Genomic DNA, 18,435 nt, shown 5'->3' on the forward strand with positions numbered 1-18,435 from the left:
TATTTTTGCATACTTAACTGACAGATTGTTTGCTTTGTTTAAGGATCTGGAAGGAACATAAAATATAAAATGATTAGAAACAACATCATGCCTCCTCATGTGAAATTGTTCCTCTTGATAAATGGAAAATGACAAGTTAATAAAGGTTTAATTTAGCACATCTGCAACTACAGTATCCCCTTGTTTGAGAAGCAAGCCTCATTTACATCTCAGCTTTAGCCTAATTTGGTCTATAATGTATGCAGCAGTAAGTCAAGAACAAAATGTTTAGTAACTGTCTTTGGGGGATAAGTACAGTTTGTGTTTTAGAGCCATTTTACGGGGGAACTAATGGATGTTTTATTGCCTTATTTTTGTTAAAGAAAGGTTAGCAATCATATGCTGATTACCAACAATACTTGCTGTGTAAAACATGCCCAGCTTTAACTCCTACAGACAGCCAAGTGCACTTGGATGCCACTCTGGGGGGACAGTAGGAGGTCTGTCCTTCCTCACTCTACTGGCATCACTCTCTCATGGAAAGTCAATGGGATTTAGTCCTCATCCCATGGACACAAGGTGAAAAGTGTAGACACTGCTGGAGGAATTAAGACTGCAACCCATTAATTCTAGTAAGATACTTTTCAAGAAGTAAAATACTGAAATTATATAGCAAATATTTCATTTAGAGACAAAACCCTTCTTGACTATCTAGGTCTTATCCATGCAGCTTTGGGGAGAAATGTGTAAGACAGACTGTGACAGAAGCAGGAAACCTAAAGTAGTGTGGAAAATGATCTTACACCAACTAGAGACAGGAGGAAACAGGATTTAATTGACATCTACTCTATTGTGAGTAGCTGTGCCTGGACTTTGGCCTTGAATGTTAATCTTCAAGTTACTTAAACCAGTTACTTCCACCTAAGTTATAAGGGCAAAGTTACCTTCTTTAAGATTCCAATTCCCTACCTGGAAGGCTGGCTTACAGCTGATCCTCATCAGCATAAAACCACCCTGGATAAATCAGGAGCCTGAGCTTACTCCAGGCCTTGTTCCAAGGTGATGTGCACTAGCAAGCTAAGGGAGGGCCTTGCTCTGCCTGGAGGGCTGGTCACAGCTTTTACTGAACCCACAACATGGAGGTAAGTGGAAGCTGAACAAATGGAAGCCAGCTCTTTCTGATGAGGCTTAATTATGAGCACTTTGGAGGTTCCTACTTTTAGTAATTATGTTGAGTTTTCCCTTGTGACTGTTGGTTATTTTCCATTTCTGGCCTTTGCCCTGTGAGCAGGATACAGTTGCTGTCTGGTTTAAAAATATGTGGATTTTTATTCTTGTGATATTTGGCAATACTTGGATAACAGTTCTTGGCTGTCTGGGCATTGGAGTAAGAGCTACTTAGTAGAAATCATTTAGTTCCTTTCTTGTTTGGGGTGCTTGGGATTCAACAAAGAATCTGCAGGCTTTACCTGAACTTCTGGCCACCTGCAGGTGCTCTGGCAGCATGTGGAGGAAGGAAGGATGGCCAGGTATGTGTTAAGTCTGCAGATCTCTGCTAAGCACGAGAAAGGTCAGCCTGGCAACTCAGCAAAAAACTCAGAGCTGGTGCTCTGTAAGCAGGGGCAGGTTCCTGTGGCCTGGTGTGCCTCTTACCAATGTAATTCAGCGCCATCTGTGCAGACAGCAAACTGGAGAGCTGCCTGTATGTTCATCAGGAGTGTGGAAACACAAGTAGAAGCAGCCCAGAATACACTATGAGCCTCCTCTGGTCTCTGAAGCTGGCAGCAGTGTAGCTGCAGTTACAGTCTGAGGCTTTCACACATAAGGCTGCTCCAACTGCAGGATATAAACTATAAACTATGCCTGTCATGGACAGGTAGGGGGGAGGCTGAATATTCATCAACAAAGTGATTCCTTGAAAAGAACAGCTTGTCTGCTGTGCCCAGAATTTCCACAGGGACAAAGAGACTTGCACCCTTGTGGTGCAAAAAGTGATGAACTTGTTCTATGCAGCTGTTTCAACCTGCTGTAAACCTACCTATCTGGTTCCTGTTGGGAGAATAGAATGCATTGACCACTGCAGCTCCAATGATCCATCTAAAAAGAGATGTTACACATAGTCAGTAATACTTTATTTTAAGATATTCTTCTTACTGAATTATTCTTGTTTAAAAAATGCAGGCTGCATGTAAGGAAGAGGGGTGGTTTCTCATGTATGGGCACCTTTCAAGCAAAACAATACTGAGTTGAAGTGAGAAATAGTTTTGCTTTAGAATGTTGAACAGCCACTTTGGGGGATAATGGGGTGACTGTTTACCAGCTACTTTTAATACTGTGTAAGTTGAATACACTATGAGCCTCCTCTGGTCTCTGAAGCTGGCAGCAGTGTAGCTGCAGTTACAGTCTGAGGCTTTCACACATAAGGCTGCTCCAACTGCAGGATATAAACTATAAACTATGCCTGTCATGGACAGGTAGGGGGGAGGCTGAATATTCATCAACAAAGTGATTCCTTGAAAAGAACAGCTTGTCTGCCGTGCCCAGAATTTCCACAGGGACAAAGAGACTTGCACCCTTGTGGTGCAAAAAGTGATGAACTTGTTCTATGCAGCTGTTTCAACCTGCTGTAAACCTACCTATCTGGTTCCTGTTGGGAGAATAGAATGCATTGACCACTGCAGCTCCAATGATCCATCTAAAAAGAGATGTTACACATAGTCAGTAATACTTTATTTTAAGATATTCTTCTTACTGAATTATTCTTGTTTAAAAAATGCAGGCTGCATGTAAGGAAGAGGGGTGGTTTCTCATGTATGGGCACCTTTCAAGCAAAACAATACTGAAGTTGAAGTGGAAATAGTTTTGCTTTAGAATGTTGAACAGCCACTTTGGTGGATAATGGGGTGACTGTTTTAATACTACTTTTAATACTGTGTAAGTTTGGGAAAAAAATAATAGTTTGTATTGAAAAATAGACTTGCTGAAAAATACACTTGGTGCAGTGTGAGTGTGAAGTAATTGGCTTGAAATGGACATAAACTAGATCTGGTGTTTAGCTTCCCTAAGACTGGGCAGGTTTCCACCAGAATTCCAGCCAGAATAGTTTAAGCTTTCTTCCCCTGAATAGAATTTTTTTGAAGTTCCATGATATTGCTTATCTCCTAGATCTGTCACTGCTTTTGTGTTAAGCAGCTTCAATATCTGAATGTGAAGCAGCCTCATGAAGGATTAGAGAGATTGCAAGCAAATTGGATTAATTCCTGCCACAAGAAGCAGCGAGCTACTTGTTTCATTGCAGGAAGTAACTTCTAAAGACATGATCTCAGCTCTTCACTGTGTGTGACTCAAACACCATGACCATTATTTCAGAATGTCAGAATTGAGGTTGTGTCTGTACGATGCAGTCAGAAACTTACATGTCTTGGTCAACCCTCTCTCGAAGTTTTTTCAAGCTCTTTTGGGCTCCAGCTCTCAGGTTTTCCAGAATGTTTTCAAAGTAATTGTTTTCACTGAAGTTTAACTAAAGAAACAGATACCCAAGTGGATTAGTAAGCTGAGTGGAAAGAAGAATTCCTTATGCCACTGGATGCACGTTCTAAAAGTATTTTTGTTGCCAGGTGTCACTTAATAGTTAGCCCTTTGCATGCAAGCATTGATAAAGTGTTCAGCACTATCCAGTGAGTGTGCTATCCAGCCTCTTGGAAATGGCCGTTGTACAGGTATACGAATTCCAAGGGGCAGGGAAATAAGTGGAGGCTTTTATGTTGAGGTCCTCAAGGTATGCAGAGCATACTTACATTGGCATATTCCTGATCGAGTTTTTCATTCTGATCTTCCAAAATATAGTCTGGATAGCCAATTTGTTCTTTAATTGCCATTGCCTGGAAGAAAAGAGTTAAGTGTTTCCTCTTATTTGTGGTTGGCTTGGTTTGTTCTTTGGTGTTTTCTTTTTTAAAAAAACATTTCAGTACATTTAATAGTTGACATTCTCTATTGCTGTGGTCCACCAGTTTGTGAGAAACAGGATGCAAATATTTAAATACCTTGTTCAAATGCACCTTGTGGTCTAGTGAGCTGTTTGTTAGTATGGAACATGCAGCCTTCACCTAACTTCCTGATGTCCAGCAATTGTGGTGAGGCCCTACAGCACCATCTGACAGGGACTGGGCTTAACCCTCACTTGGTGCCTTTTTCTTGCTATTGGACCAGTGCTGATGGTCCTAAAGTCAATGAAAAGTTGAAAAAGTTTCTTTTGGGGGATTGCCCTGTATTCAGTTGTCATCCCAGCTGATGCACTGGGTGCCACTTTCCCTCCTCATTTGTAACATTGTTCACAAGACTCATTAAAGGAAAAAAAAAGTGAGCTAATAAAAAAAGGACAATGCGATAGTGTAATAGGTAACAGGATGGTGATCTCATTTGTAGAGGAACTGGGAATGGGGATGTTGCAAAACTCCAAAGATTTCCTATTGATGAGGGAATATTGAAGCTCCTTGTTATCTCTGACCTTCTCACGAGCCTTCTCTTTAGATGCCTCATCCATCCACTGTAACTCATCTAAAGTCTCCACGAACACTTCCCGAATCTTGTCGATTAAATCTCGGACCTACAAGACAGGCAGGAAGAAATTACTCACTTACAGGCTATTTTTCCCCTGAGGAGGGAGGAACCTGCTGAAAGACGATGTCCTACAATCCTATGCCCTAAAACATCTGGCGTTCAAAAGGGCACCTCAAATGAGTTCTTACGCCTTCTGCCCCGGGACTGCTCCACCAGACAGTCTGTCGGGAGCTCTAGAGGGGAAGGGCACGGCGGGCAGCGGCGGTACGAGAGAAGGAAGGGCGGGCTACATACCATCCTCTTGCTCTCACCAGCAAAAGCCTCCCGGACGTACATGGCTCCCACCGCGTTCTCCATGTTGTTGTTGACATAGCTCACGCAGTCCCTCCAGCGAGCCTCCTCCAGCGGGGTCCCGTACAGCGCCTGCGGGACACAGCGCAGCCCCGCACAGCCTGTGCTCAGGCTGGTCGGGGCACTGCTTGCAGAGAGGGGCTGGACGGGGTGCAGGGAAGGGCAGCTAAGGCTGATGAGGGGTCTGGAGAACCGGCCTTATGAGGAGGGAGCTGGGGCTGTTCAGCCTGGAGAACAGGAGGGTGAGGGGAGGGAGACCTCATTGCTCCCTGCAGCTCCCTGAAGGGAGGTTGTCATGAGGTGGGTGTTGGGCTCTTCTCCCTAGTGACCAGCCATAGGACAAGAGGAAATAGGGTCGAGCTGTGCCAGGGAAGGTTCAGGCTGGATATTAGGAAAAATTTCTTCACTGAAAGAGTGGTGAGGCCTTGGAACAGGCTGCCCAGGGAGGTAGTGGAGGAACCATCTCTGGAGACATTAAAAAAGGGGTAGACATGTTTCAGGAGATGGTTTAGTGGTTAGGAGTTGTAGGGTGGATGGTTGGACTTGATGATCTTGAAGGTGCTGTGCCCTAGGGTCCCTTGAGCAGGGGACAGGTACCTTCCTGTAGCTGGCCCGGGCGTCCTTGAAGCGCCGGCTCAAGCTGCTGACCCGGTCAATCACCAGTCTCCAAATGAGGTAGTTCTGGATGGTGCTGTGTGGGAAAGCAAAGCTGGATGTCATCCCCTGTGAACAGCAACTCTGCTGCAGGCAATTGAGGGATCTTTTTGTATGGAGACAAGAAAGCAAACGATTGCTGACAGGCAGCAGTTTCACACCCCTGCAGGGGACTCGTTATCTACCAGGCTGAGGGCTGCACTGCCCTGTCTTGTTCAGGGATTGAGTTCTTTTTTTTTTTACCCTTCTGGAGTGTAACAAGACTTAATCCTGTAATACACATATTTTTCTTCCCACACAAACTTCTCTAGGCATGTGAGCAGGTGGGACACCTAGTACCACAGTGTTTTGGGACCCAAGGACCTGAGAAGATCACCCATGCTTCATATTGAACTGGTGTTAATTTTTCTCAGAGAAGCTCTGGCAGAGCTGGCAAGCAGGCCCAATAATGTACATTCCCACAATACTTCCATGACTTTTGTCTTGAATATTTTCGAGTTTCCTTACCTTGCTGAGTACTTAGAGATAATTGCTTTCAGCTCTTGCAGATAGGGCATGCCATATACAACCACCTCTTCTTCTGGGTCAACCTGGACACTTACTGAGGACATGACACCTTGGATGAAGAAGGTCCAGTTAAATTCCTAGGCAGACAGAAAGACATGTACTAATGTCAGGTGTTTAAGTGCCTTAGTAATTGTCTGGACTTTATACAGTCTACAGGATTTAATGCAGTTGTAGTGCTGTTCAGTAGAAAAATGCTTTTTAAGGGACTCTGAAGACAAGATTAAGAATGGGACTATTTTATGACTCTTTGCATCTCTGATAAATTCACAAAGCCATTTCCCATTGGCATGGCAATAAGGAGGAGGCTGAAGGTATCAGACTGCTCATTAGACACTTACGTTCAGTGCAAACTTTTCCTGTAGTTCTTTTAAGGTCATTTTGTTGTACAACAAGGTTACATCATGCCTTTCTTCTGCTGGGGTGGTTGCCTGAAGACATTCACAAGGTTATTACAAGAATCAACAGACACAAGTGTCAATGGCTGACAGGGCATGCGTGCACCTGCATACACACACACCCACATTATATGAGAGTAGGACAATTTTTATGGAAAAGGAAGCTCATTTGCTGGTGCACAGTGCTGCTTTCTGAAGTTCAGTACATGAACTCAGGCCCTGCCAATTCAATAAAGTTTCAATAATATGTTGAGCCAAGAGGGTTCCTCTGTCTTCTTTGGAATAGAAGACTAAGCTCTCGGGAGATTTTCAGGGTGCTGTGGATTTCTAAGGATGCAAGGGAGCTAGCCCAGGTGTTATCATAGGTTATTTAGGTGACTTCCAAAACCAAATATGGCTCAGACAAGGTGTCCTTAATGTCTGTACTCACATTTGCAATCTCTGTCTCAAGCTCCATAACCTTTGCCATCTCCTCTTGGACATAGGAATCATCTTTAGTCATATTCTTGTCTTCCCGGATCATTTTGGCAATGGTGATCATGAACTGCAGGTAAGCTTCTCTCACCTGCACACAAGAGACAGAACAAGTATCTAGCACTGTGCTGAGAAAAGGTTTGCTTCGCTTCTCCTTCAGCAAACCATTCTTTTTGTTATGTTAGCTTTACAGAGTGCTGGGAAAGTGTGGCCCAGGGGTCACAGCCTCTGTCTCCAATGCAACCCTCCCCATGCCATTTTTCTTGTCTTATTTTATTTTACTGTAATAGATACTCCTGCAATACCCAGGGCCTCAGATCCTTCTGGAACACCTGACAGTGCAGTCTCCAAATACATAGTGAAAGCAACTTTCTGCTTTCCTGTACAATCCACCTCTCTGGCCTTCTGAGATAGAATTACTGCCTGAGCAGAGAGCTCCATGCTTGGAGTGACATGATGGGAACTGTGATCCCTAAACACCTAAATACCAGAGGCAGCATGGAAGGCTTAAGTTCTCTGAAAGTAATACCAGAAATCTTCTAAACCCTGTTTTTACTGTCTGAAAGAAAACTCTGTCTTGGATGGTTCCCAGTGGTACTTTTGTTTTGTTTCTCCTAGGAGGGCATGGCTGGGATTTATGCCTCAGAATGGACCTTGAAAAGGTATCTGGATGCTGAGGGAGAACTGATCTGATAAAGGATAGCTTAATGCTACCTCTTCTCCTTGCATACTTTCTCTGTAGATCTTGGAAACCAGGTAAATACAGTAACTGTTGTGAAATTGAGTCTGGGCACTTACATGATGCTTATTTGTGTTTTTAGGCTGAGTGCTGAGGCCTTAATCAGGCCAGACTCCCACAGGCCTCAGCAGGAGTTTTGCCAAAAGATGCTGGACTAAGCACAGGGGGAGTTTGGGTCATCAGAGTTGGGTTCATTGTCTGTGGGAAATGAGCTGTTAAATAGCAAATAAAAAGGGGTTGTCTCCTCCTTATTCATGAAGACTAAAAACACAGCCTTAGCCCTTCTTTACAGCTTAAAATTAAAGCTGGATTAAGCAGTACTCTTTTTTTCTTTAGCTAATAATCTACATTCTGTACCTGATTTTCTAACTTATACAAGTTAGTCTAAGTCTGACTTTCATGCAATAATGCATAAATATCCCTCTTTTCTACTGTCACTGCCACTATGTAGGTGAAACTTGCAGATCAGAGTCCTGGTTCCAGCACCTATCTGCAGTTCCCAACACAGCTACGTGGAGGCTGTTTTGTATTGTGAGATGGATTAATAGAGGTTGGCAGTTTAGAAAGGTGTCCAGAACGTGTGTGAGCCATCTCAGGAACTCCACAGGACTGTATTTTAGGCTACATTATATAGGGGAATATAGTCAAATCCATTGCAGTAAGAGGAGGATGGGTCTCACTGATGTTTTCATCTGCCTTTACAACCACTAGACAAAAGAGTCCAAAATGCTGATTGTTGTGTCTCTGCATTCCCTTCCATTCCTGTTAGGAAAATTAGTTTGATGTTAGGCTGCAAATCCTCTTTGTTAGTATGACATAATTAAGGAAAATAAAATGTGCTAAAGCCCTACTCTCATCTTGGAAACTGATAAATTATCTGGCTGTGTTTGCAACAGCTTTCTATGTATTTACAGAAACCCTCACATTTTTGCTCTGAGCATTGGCAATGAAAAGCAGCTAGAAAATAATATCTCATAATTTTAATGTAATTTTAGAGAAGGAGGGGAGTAAATGGCAGTAGATTCTTACCAGCTGAGTGTCTGTTCCATTAACAGCTTTTGCTGCTCCATAGAAGACACTTTATTTTAACTTTTTTCCCACAAACAAACACATTAAATTCTTGTGAAATATTTTTGTGTTTATCAAAATGTATTTTGGGATATTGCATGTTAAAATTTGATAAAGTAGGACAGTTCTTCTCCCACATCTATAAAAAATCTTTCCAGTGCCTTGTAAAATAGTAGCCAGAACCAGTGGCTTTAGGAAAAGATACGACCAAATCCAAGATAATCTGCACTGAAAATATAAACCTGTCCTTCAAAATCAGAGACTGTCTGAAGCTAGAAAACCTGATGATGTTATTTTCATGTAAGCTTCTCATCTGTATGCACTGGCCAATTCTGGGAGGCTTGATATTTAGGCAGTTGTTCAGTCCTTTTGTAAACTTGACAAAATTCAGGCATAATTAGGAAAAAATGTAGCAGTGGATGTCTTGGCCTAATTCTGAATTTTACATAACATGGAGACTCATATATTTGAGTTTTCCAAAATAAAGGGATAAGTAATAGAATTATTTTAGTAGCAGAAAGTAAGTAAATGACATGGAATACTTACTCTTTGATAGTTGCCCCCATTAAAGTAGTAATCCCTGGATGGCATTCCTAAACTTGGCTGGTCAATCTGAAGGGAATCACACACACTTAGTTAGTGATGAACAGGAACTGGTGGTGTCCAAAGGTATCCTTGGAAGGCAAGGTGGAATGCTGCATGTGCCATCCTTCCAGTGTTGGAATGACAACAGGACACTCTTACCAAACAAGAGAAGTTTAGCTTTCTAGGAACTGGGCTGAGGTGGGAGGCAAACGTTTTGCTTCTGGATTTCTAGATAAGGACAGGCTGGATAATTGGTGTGGATTATTAAGCAAAATCTTTCAGTAACCATTGAGATCTAAGAACAAATTTACACAACTTGAAAAATAAGTTGCTTGACTTGAGGGCTAGACCATGCACAAGTATACACAAACAAACTCTAAAATATTGCTTACATGGTTTCCTGCTATATATTAAACCTGACCATAATTTGGCAAGCCACAAGAATTTATAGCCCTTAAAATGCTGTAAATCAGCAAAGCTCCATTGATTTTGTTTCTTCAACTGGAACCAGGGTAAGAGTGTGACTTTCAGGCAGATCTGCTGCTTGGGATCCAGAACTGTTGCAGGCATTTTGCCTGTATTGTGCAGACCCACCGACTTATGGAAAGCTGATCAGTATGCAAATAACTCTCCAGTATGATTCTGGCATATAAATAATTCCCCTCAATCTTTTTCTTACATAAATGATGTGTCGGCTGGAGTCCCGGTCGTCGTTCCACACAAACATGTCAATGAGGACACGTTTGTTAAATCTGGAGTTCATTATGGCGAGTATTTCTTCCATGCTCCAATTTGGCTCTGGGAGATAAAAGGGAAAATGCAGGTTATTTATCAATATGTCCATATGTCCCAGGACTGGTGAAGTTGTACAGCTGGGGAGCTTATTGCTGAAGTGGTTTAGAGCCAGCCTGGTTAGGATGTGAGAATGTTGGACAGAACATTCCCATAGTGGCTAGAAACAGCTTGACTGTTCTCACTGGCCTTACCTGTCTCAGTGATATAATCAGTAAATGATTTTTATAATTATTGTCTATAAGCATGTACATTGCTTATGCATAGTATAAATCCCCATGACCTTGTCCAGATAAGCAGTTAGGCTCCAAACCCTAATTAATATGCAAGCATTACAATTCAGCTGTATTGTTTTTGTTTCCTTTATTTGTGTTGGCCCCTCAGGTGTCCTCACTGTCTTGAAGTGTACACTGCTCGTGGATGAGAGCTTATCATGTGGGTGTGAAGTTTATACAGATGTGTACAGCTCACTGCATGCTAAATATGTACAGTACTCTGTGGAGTATTTCTGAAGAAAATGTGAAAATGGAGGATCTAACACAATAGCAGTTGTCTCCCTAGGCAGCAAATAATCCTGACATAGCACTAGTGACCTCTTTCAGCTTTACCTTTGGTCTTATTCCAGTCTGGAGAAGCTACTGGCCAATCTCCAACCACCCTTAAGGCCTCCAGCAGAGGCAATGAATCTCGTTGCTCTATAAGACCTGAGAGAGGAAAAACAATTACCGTATTGTTTTCATAGAAAAAAAATGAAGAAATATAGGTAATGGGCCTAGCAGTTTAACTCTGAAACTGAATTTGTCATAGCAGAAAATAAGAGAGAACCTGAAATCATCAGTCCCCTACATTAGTCTTCAGAAAAGTAGTGAAAATACTTCTGTTGACTTTCTGGCTTTGACTGAATGCCTCAGAGGAGGAAATGGGACATGTTTTTGCATTGATACCAGAGGCAGGTAACAAGCATCCATCCTTTCTGCATCCCAGAATGTCTACCCTAAGCCTGAATGATGTACCAAGGCATCTTCTTCAAGATGAGCTTTCCAGGAAAGGCCATGAGGATGAGATCTGTATTGACTAGGCTCTTGATTAAAAAGCACATATGTGCTTCTGTTCATTTGGTGCTGAACAAGAGGATCAATGGAGCAGGAAAAGACTCACTCTCATTCATGCATGACTTGTAAAGTATTTTAGCCTTCTGAAATGCTTCTCTGTCCCCTTGATCTGAAGTCTCCAGCACACCTGGGGAAGGAACCATTGCAGTGAGATTTTTTTTTTTTGCCCTGGAGAGCTTTGATCTTGCAAGAGAAATCACTGAGAATTCAGGGCTATAATAAATACCTGTTACTGTAGGCTTCAATTAGAGGGAAACTGGAGTGCTCTTTACAGGAGCTATTAACTGAAAAAGTGTCAGGAAGAAGGACATGCCTGCAGCTCATCCTGCTCCTTTTGAAGTTAGGACCAAATCACCTCTGGCTAATTTTTAGTGGGAACAGGATGTTCCCACAAAACAGATGTAGTGAGAGATGTAGAGATGAAAGGACTAAAGAAAAAAGTCACAACACTTCTCTGGAAGTTTATTTCTGTGTAATGTTTCAGATGTTACGTAGTGCACTAAACACAAGTGCATAACCAAAGATGAGCAGCCTCGTTCCTACCTTTGAGGATGATCTCCAGCTCATCCCTCAGGACATCAAAGATGCTGTATCTGGAGCTGGTTTCTGGGATAACATGCCGGTTCAGCCAGCCCCCACAGGCATACTGGTAGAAATCCTTGCAAGGGTCAGCTGTTGGGTCCATATTCTGAATTATTCTAGCAGCTAGGCATCAAAAGCAGAGAGTTGAATTCCACAGACTGCCCAGTAATATTGGGGACTACCAAAGACTGTCAGGAAGCTGCTTGGTAAAGCAGGGTAAGTGTTGCAATGTGTATCTAGCCCAAGAGGAAATCTAATTCCATTTCAAATTCTTCAGTCTTAAAGCCTGCACTACATTCATGTTTGGTAGAACTAACAGCATGTAAAACATACCCTCTGCAACCCTCTTGCACAGTAACAATCCTTACCTGCTGTCACACATCCAGGTGTGGTACATATGCTGCCAGAATTGGTGCCGTAGCGAGCGCCTGCAGGGAGAGGGACAGGAAAGCAGATGGAATTAGTTGGTTTGGGAACAAATTGCTACCAGTGTCACTGGCCAGCAGCCCAGCCTCAGTGACAGCTCTGTTTGGTTTTAGAGCAAGTGAGTGAACATTGGTGCCAGTAAAAGATACAAAATGACAACTGTGAAACATCTCCTATCTGCAGATTTATGAGGAAAATGTATTGGACAGTGAGTTTTAACTGTCCAGTTAAAAAAAAGTCCAGATCAGTCCTCTCAGTGCATTGCAGAACTCCAAGCAGCAGATGTGAGTGAGGTACAGACTGTGCTGGGGACATGGGGTGGGCTGAGGTTGGCAGTGTCAGCTGTGACACGAGCACAGCAGTGACTGCAGAAGGGAATTCACAAGCACAAGTTCTGCTGCAGACTGACACCAAACCCTCTGCGCATGAAGACAGTTTTTCGGCTGAGTCTGAAGGTGAATGTGTTTGTGGTCTGGTTGTAGCTCTCTGGTGTGCTGTTTGCTATGGAATGGGATGGGAGGTGTCTGGGGTCTGCCTGAGGAGTGGCCTTGGCCCTGGACACAAGAAAATGAATTTTGCTGGTTTAATTTCCCATCTGTGAAACTAGGCAAACTTAGTATCTACTTTTGTTAAATAAACAACTACTTGGTTCCATGCTGAAAAACAAAAACTCAACACCCTTGCTTTCCAACAGGATTAGCCATGTTTTTGAACTTTTTTTTTTTTATCCTGGATGTTTGCAGAGAATATTTACTAAAAAAATTTCCTTCCTATGAAAACAAGTGTCTTTCTTACGTGAGAGCAAACAAGATTACAGTAATTCAGAGAGAAATGAAACAGTGGGGAAGAAAAGAGGGCTTTGAAGTTCATCACTGGAAGCAACATAAAAAGCCCCCACTGTGACTGGGAATGTCACACTCTGGGTTCAGCAGTGTGCCGTGGTGCTGCGTGGGGACAGGCTGCTCCAGAGTAACCACACCCCCTGGTGCAGTTTGGTGTCTGGCACTGAGCAGGGGGTGAGCAAAATACATGTAAAAACATTAACCTTCACCTAGAGGGGTTTAGCTTTTTTTTTTTTTTTTTACCTTTGTACTGGATGAAGCTAAGCTCCATTTTCTAAGTTTCCTCAACACTCTAATAAGTTAAAAAATAAAAAACCTCTAAAGGCCTAAAGTATTTCCAAGGGGGGGAAAAAGCCTTTTGGGGGAAAAGCAACTAGGAGTTAAAAGGTATGTGGAAGTCTTCCATAAAGAAGAAATGTCAGTGGGCAAGGTGAGAGAGACAGCAGACCTGCAGTCCAGGTATTTCTTTCCTTGTCTCTTGGGAACCAGGCAGGACTCAAATGAAACCCATTTTTTCAATCAGTCTTCAATATAACCTGACAATGTCTAACTTCAGTTTCTGGATCCCAACGGCTTTCAACAAGATTCTGACTCCCCACATTCAAAAAGCCCTTGTGATTGTGTAAATGTAACTGAGCTGTATAAGCAGGGAAGCCAAATCTGTTCTGAAGCCTTGGTTGTGTGCTCGGACCAGATAATTAGGAATGGCTGGTGGGGGACTCTCAGTTTACTTCTGAAAGTGGCTCCTTTGTTTTTATATCAATTATCTCTTTCATGCCTCAGTACCATTCCTGACAAAGAACCAAGCCAACCTGACTCTGTATGAGATCTGACCAACACTGCCCTGTTTCACTCCACAATATGTTTGTTGGGTCTTTGCTCTCCCTTGACTGAAGCTGCACCTCCTGGGCTTCAGATAACTAGAAACAAACCCAAAATGCACCTTCTAAAGTCTCAGCCAGACAACTCTCTGCACTTTGGTTTTTTAAAACTACTTTGCTAAAAACAACTGCCCAAGTTTTCAGTATAAATATAGGTATTTCTCTATTTTTCCTCCTGAGGCTGAGCTATAATGACAGAGACTCCTGCATTGGCATCCCTGGACAGAGGCTGCTGCAAGTAGAGACATGGGGGGGGGACAATGCAGGTAAATGTTCTGCAAAGCCTGAAAGTTGAAACATTTTAGCAAAAATGTTTAGCAGGATTTAAATGGATGTGATGGGAAATTTCTGAACTCTCAGTTTTAAGGGTTTGGGGAATCAATGCTTAGCTCTTCTATCAAACCTTTAATGTGAGAGCTGCTTAGCTGAGTATTTGCCCCCTTTTGCAGCCTTGCATGGCCTGTCCCTGCACATTCCCTCTCTGCATTCACACAGCTCCATCCGAGTAGAACAGAGTCTTGCCATCCAAATGTCATTGCATCATGACTTTCATGTCAGCTGCCACTTCTTTAAACTGTCCATCTTCTTTGAATAGATGCCTCATTAATGAACATTCACAAAGTCAAAGGATGACACGCATCAGTCTAGGAGTCAAGCCAGGTCTCAGGCACAGCCTTTTCTTAGTTTGCCAGCCACCAGTTTAGCTCTTGCCCCTAGTCAGCAGGTTCTTGTGGATCTGTTCTCCAAGTGCAAATCAATCCCATTCTCAGCAAAGGGAATGCAGGAGCCTAACCTGTCTTTTTGAAATCTACTCCCAGGATGAGATGCTTCTTAGTCCAAGTTTGTATTTCTCTTTATTTCTTTGTTGCCTAACTAAAAAGGTAGAACAGAGGTGCAGAAGCACCCTCTCCAGCTTTGGAACAGCCTGGAGAACAGATGCAACTAGTGACAACCTGGGGGGGATGCAGACACAAAAAAATAGCTGTGAGTCTTGCTTATGAGAAACCCTACAGCCTTGGAATCCAGAAAGTGAATAAAATATTAATTAAACTAATAACATGACTTCTGAGCAGTCAGGACCAGCAATTAGGTGAGAATGGAAATTGTTTGTAATGAGGTTGTCTGGAGAAGTCGTTGACTGTGACGTGATGTGTCAGCTACAATAAGTGTTGAAATGTTCTTCAGACTGTAACCTTTCCAACAAGTGATGAGATTTGGAGTTTAGTAAATATTTGTAGAACATTGCTGAGAGAGAGCTGTGAAAAGGCTGCAAAGATGTATGTGTGGGTGTGATGGAAAGATTGAGAGCATGGTGTATTCAGATTCAGGAATTACTTCAGTTCTGTCTGCTTCCCTTTCTATGATCACCCAAATATCACTCTGCTGTTCTTACTGTATTTTCTTTTAGCTTATTTGGATTAGGTTTTGTAGGTATGAAAACTTCTTTGGATGACAAAAATCCCCAAACTGCTTCTAGAATTGTGTAACTGCATCACTCTGAGGGATTCAGAGTTGTTCTCTGGGTACATAGATAAACACTGTAGTCAGTGTGAGGGTGCATTGCAGGCGTGACTGCTGTAACCAGGGGCCTGGGCTGTGCTCTGCAATGCTCCTTACTAAGCTCTAGACAGCAGAGCAAAAAGAGACTCCCCGAGCCACTAAGTCTATTTACACCTTCATATAAAAAAAAGAACGTAAGGCAGGACAGGGAACACCAAGTGCAGTATTTGAACAAAACTTTTCAAAACAAAACCCATCCTTGTTCCGCAAGAACATTCCTTGGTTGCACTTGAAGAGCTTTTGCTCTTGGTGTCAGACCCAAGTAGTGCCTGTGGGCACTTGACTGAAGGATGCTCTAAGCTTTGGTTCCTGCTGCTCTGCTGCTACCTGAGAATCATCAGAAGCTGGTGGCTGCTCTAGGGGATGGCTACACCTTGGTGTGGCCACTGCAGCAGTGGAACTGTGTATAATTTGATGTAAGAATGACTGCCTGTGCTGGAAACCCTTCCAGAAGGCAGGGGAAAGCAGCTGGGCAGAGCTGCCCGCCGTGCAGGACAGGCAGGGTAGCAGCTCTGCAATCATCTGTACTCACAGATTGCTCAGGATCTCTGAATCTGGGAAACATTTCCAATGAAAACCTAATTGCTGGTACAAGCCTGCTAAATATGAAGATTTCCAAACTGCTTTCTCACAGATAAGCCTTTCATCAAAACCCATAACTGTTAGCACTTGCTTTACAAGCACAGACTCTTCCCATGGATTTGCAGGAGATCAGTATTTGGGCAAACATCATTAATACCTGAATTCTGACTTGCTTCAACCCAACAAGCCAGATGAGGAGCAGTTTTCTCAAATCCTTTATGACTGCAAGGAACAAAATTCTGCATAGTTCAATACTTAGGCCCAGGGTAGGAGTTTCTGTATCAAACTCTGGGGAATTCTTTCCCTCCTGTATCCAGAGTTAATAGAATAAACAGAAGCAACTTTCTGATGAGCATTATGGATACCAAATACTCACATTTCCTCTAGCACTGGATTGAATGCTGGTAGCATTCAATAGCTGCTAGCAAAAGGAGCAAGCAATTAAAAGGATTTTCTCATGACTTATTCCTCAGAATTCTGCAGTGTTGTTACTTTAAAGAGCTGAAGAAAGCAGTTCACTGCAGGCAGGGATGTAGAGACAATGAAAGGGGGAAACAATGCTTCAATTTTATTCTCTCATGTTTTAGCAAAGCTCTGAATCCAAGAGGCATTCATGGAAGTGACAAACGTGAGGCAGGTGCTGCCACCAACCATCTTGGTTCCTTCATGGAGTTTTTAAATAGGGGCTTGCTTTTGCTGTGCTAGTGACAAAACTTGGGTTTGGGAGTCAGCAAGCTCTGCAGTTCACATATTTTAGGCAAAGCACCTCAAAGTAATATGTCTCATTGTTAGGTTCCTGGTGAGATGCCTGTATGAAAGTCACTGAACCAAATCTCACCTAGAGATCGAGTTCCCTGATGTAACACTAAAAAAAGTCTCCCCTTCCTCAGCAGCATCTTGGCTTTGGGTTTCTTCTTGTGGGTTTTTTTTTTTGTTTGTTTGTTTTGTTTTGTTTTAAAAAAAAAGCTTTCCCATTCTAATAGAGACTCTCCCATTTAGGTCTGCTGAGCAGCTGTTGCTTTGTAACCCCCAGCAATAATGAATCTTGACTCCTATAAAATCAGGAACTGTCAAGCCTTGAACACAGATGTACAGACACACACCTTCCCCTCCAAAACAGTGCAACCTTTCTGTACCTTTTTTCAAAACAGTGCTGATTTCAACAAAATGCAGAGAAGTAATTAAAATCATAGACTCTTATCACATCATTTTTAAATTTAAATAAAATGCACCAGGGTCCTCTCTGTGCAAGAACCTGGAACGAGGCAGAGACAGCCAAGTCCCTCACAGAGGTGACCTCACTGTCTTCCTGTATTTTTGTTTTCATTTAGCTCTGCAAAAAGACTAGTATGTTGTTTGCAGAGGGAAGAGGAGAATTATTCACAGGTTCCTTACCTCTGCTGCTGGCATACAGGATCACCAGGGCGACCACTGCACAAGTCATGAGGAGCAGCAAGACAGCCAGACCGATTGCCACAAAGCTCCAGGGCTTCTTCCCAGATTTTGTTGATTTTTCCACAATATCCATTTGACTTTCTGATTTCCCCATTATTGTAACTCTAAATTGAGGAGGGGAGGGTAAGAAAGAATTAACAGCAAAGCTCAATCAATGTAGGGATAAATGCATGACAAATTCAGGGAGAAAAAGGAAGCAGAATAAAAGCAAAGAGAGAAAGAAAACTTCCAAGTTATTACATGTATTTGTCCATTTGATTGTCCACAGACTTGCCAACCTCATTCTCCATCTCCTGAGCCCACCAGACTGTCTGCACTCCGGGTGTGCTGCTGGGGGGCTGTTCGGGACTACACTACCCCAGGCTCCCAGTGGGGCAGTGTCAGAACTCCAGGAGCCTGCTTTGGGGAAGTATGGAAAAGTCTCATGACAAGGTTGGGCAACTCCTTTTCTCCCAAACAGGGAAGGGGGGGGGAAAAAAAACTGCCTCCTTCCACTCCCCACTTGGAAAAGTATCTTGCTGTTTCAGAGGTTTTCCCTCCGTGGCCGGGAGCGGGTCCGCAGGGCTCTGTTAGCAGCGGAATCCAAGAGATCCTTCCAGGTGCGCGTGGCTGCGAGCGGCGGCTGCTCCGTCCTTAGCGGGGATGAAGGGTTGGGAAAGCAGGAGGCTCCTACAACACGTGGCAGCTCCCAGGTTTGCAGGAGTTTGTGCCCTCCAGCCTCTCAGAGCCATGCTGGAACTTGTGAGCTCCGGCGTGTTGCAGCTCCAGGCAGGCGCTCCCGAGCAGCAGCGGGAGGAGGGGGCATCGCCGCAGCAGCCGGGGCTGAGCCTG

The 18,435-nt window shown here is 43.2% G+C and overlaps 1 protein-coding gene across 2 annotated transcripts in view; it reads right to left on the reverse strand.

The window, feature by feature from the left end:
* MMEL1 (membrane metallo-endopeptidase-like 1) overlaps positions 1–17,894 on the reverse strand; it is a 22,901-nt gene extending 5,007 nt beyond the window's left edge. Inside the window, exons 1-17 of one of the 2 annotated variants that reach the window (XM_010005204.1) lie at positions 17,845–17,894; positions 17,545–17,708; positions 12,227–12,286; positions 11,820–11,981; positions 11,323–11,403; positions 10,773–10,868; positions 10,052–10,170; positions 9,334–9,399; positions 6,937–7,071; positions 6,450–6,539; positions 6,052–6,188; positions 5,488–5,581; positions 4,834–4,962; positions 4,487–4,585; positions 3,777–3,860; positions 3,396–3,499; positions 2,616–2,674 (exon numbers count right to left, since the gene is read on the reverse strand). In XM_010005204.1, the coding sequence (XP_010003506.1) occupies positions 2,616–2,674; positions 3,396–3,499; positions 3,777–3,860; positions 4,487–4,585; positions 4,834–4,962; positions 5,488–5,581; positions 6,052–6,188; positions 6,450–6,539; positions 6,937–7,071; positions 9,334–9,399; positions 10,052–10,170; positions 10,773–10,868; positions 11,323–11,403; positions 11,820–11,981; positions 12,227–12,286; positions 17,545–17,708; positions 17,845–17,894 (1,729 nt within the window). Of the gene's footprint in view, positions 1–2,615; positions 2,675–3,395; positions 3,500–3,776; positions 3,861–4,486; positions 4,586–4,833; positions 4,963–5,487; positions 5,582–6,051; positions 6,189–6,449; positions 6,540–6,936; positions 7,072–9,333; positions 9,400–10,051; positions 10,171–10,772; positions 10,869–11,322; positions 11,404–11,819; positions 11,982–12,226; positions 12,287–17,275; positions 17,280–17,544; positions 17,709–17,844 lie in introns of those variants that run through there. The other variant, XM_010005205.1, reaches the window with a different exon arrangement.
* Positions 17,895–18,435: the final 541 nt, after the last annotated feature.

This window comes from Chaetura pelagica, unplaced genomic scaffold (assembly GCF_000747805.2).
Source record: "Chaetura pelagica isolate M959 unplaced genomic scaffold, ChaPel_1.0 scaffold159, whole genome shotgun sequence".
In the NCBI taxonomy this organism is placed as follows: Eukaryota; Metazoa; Chordata; class Aves; order Apodiformes; family Apodidae; genus Chaetura; species Chaetura pelagica.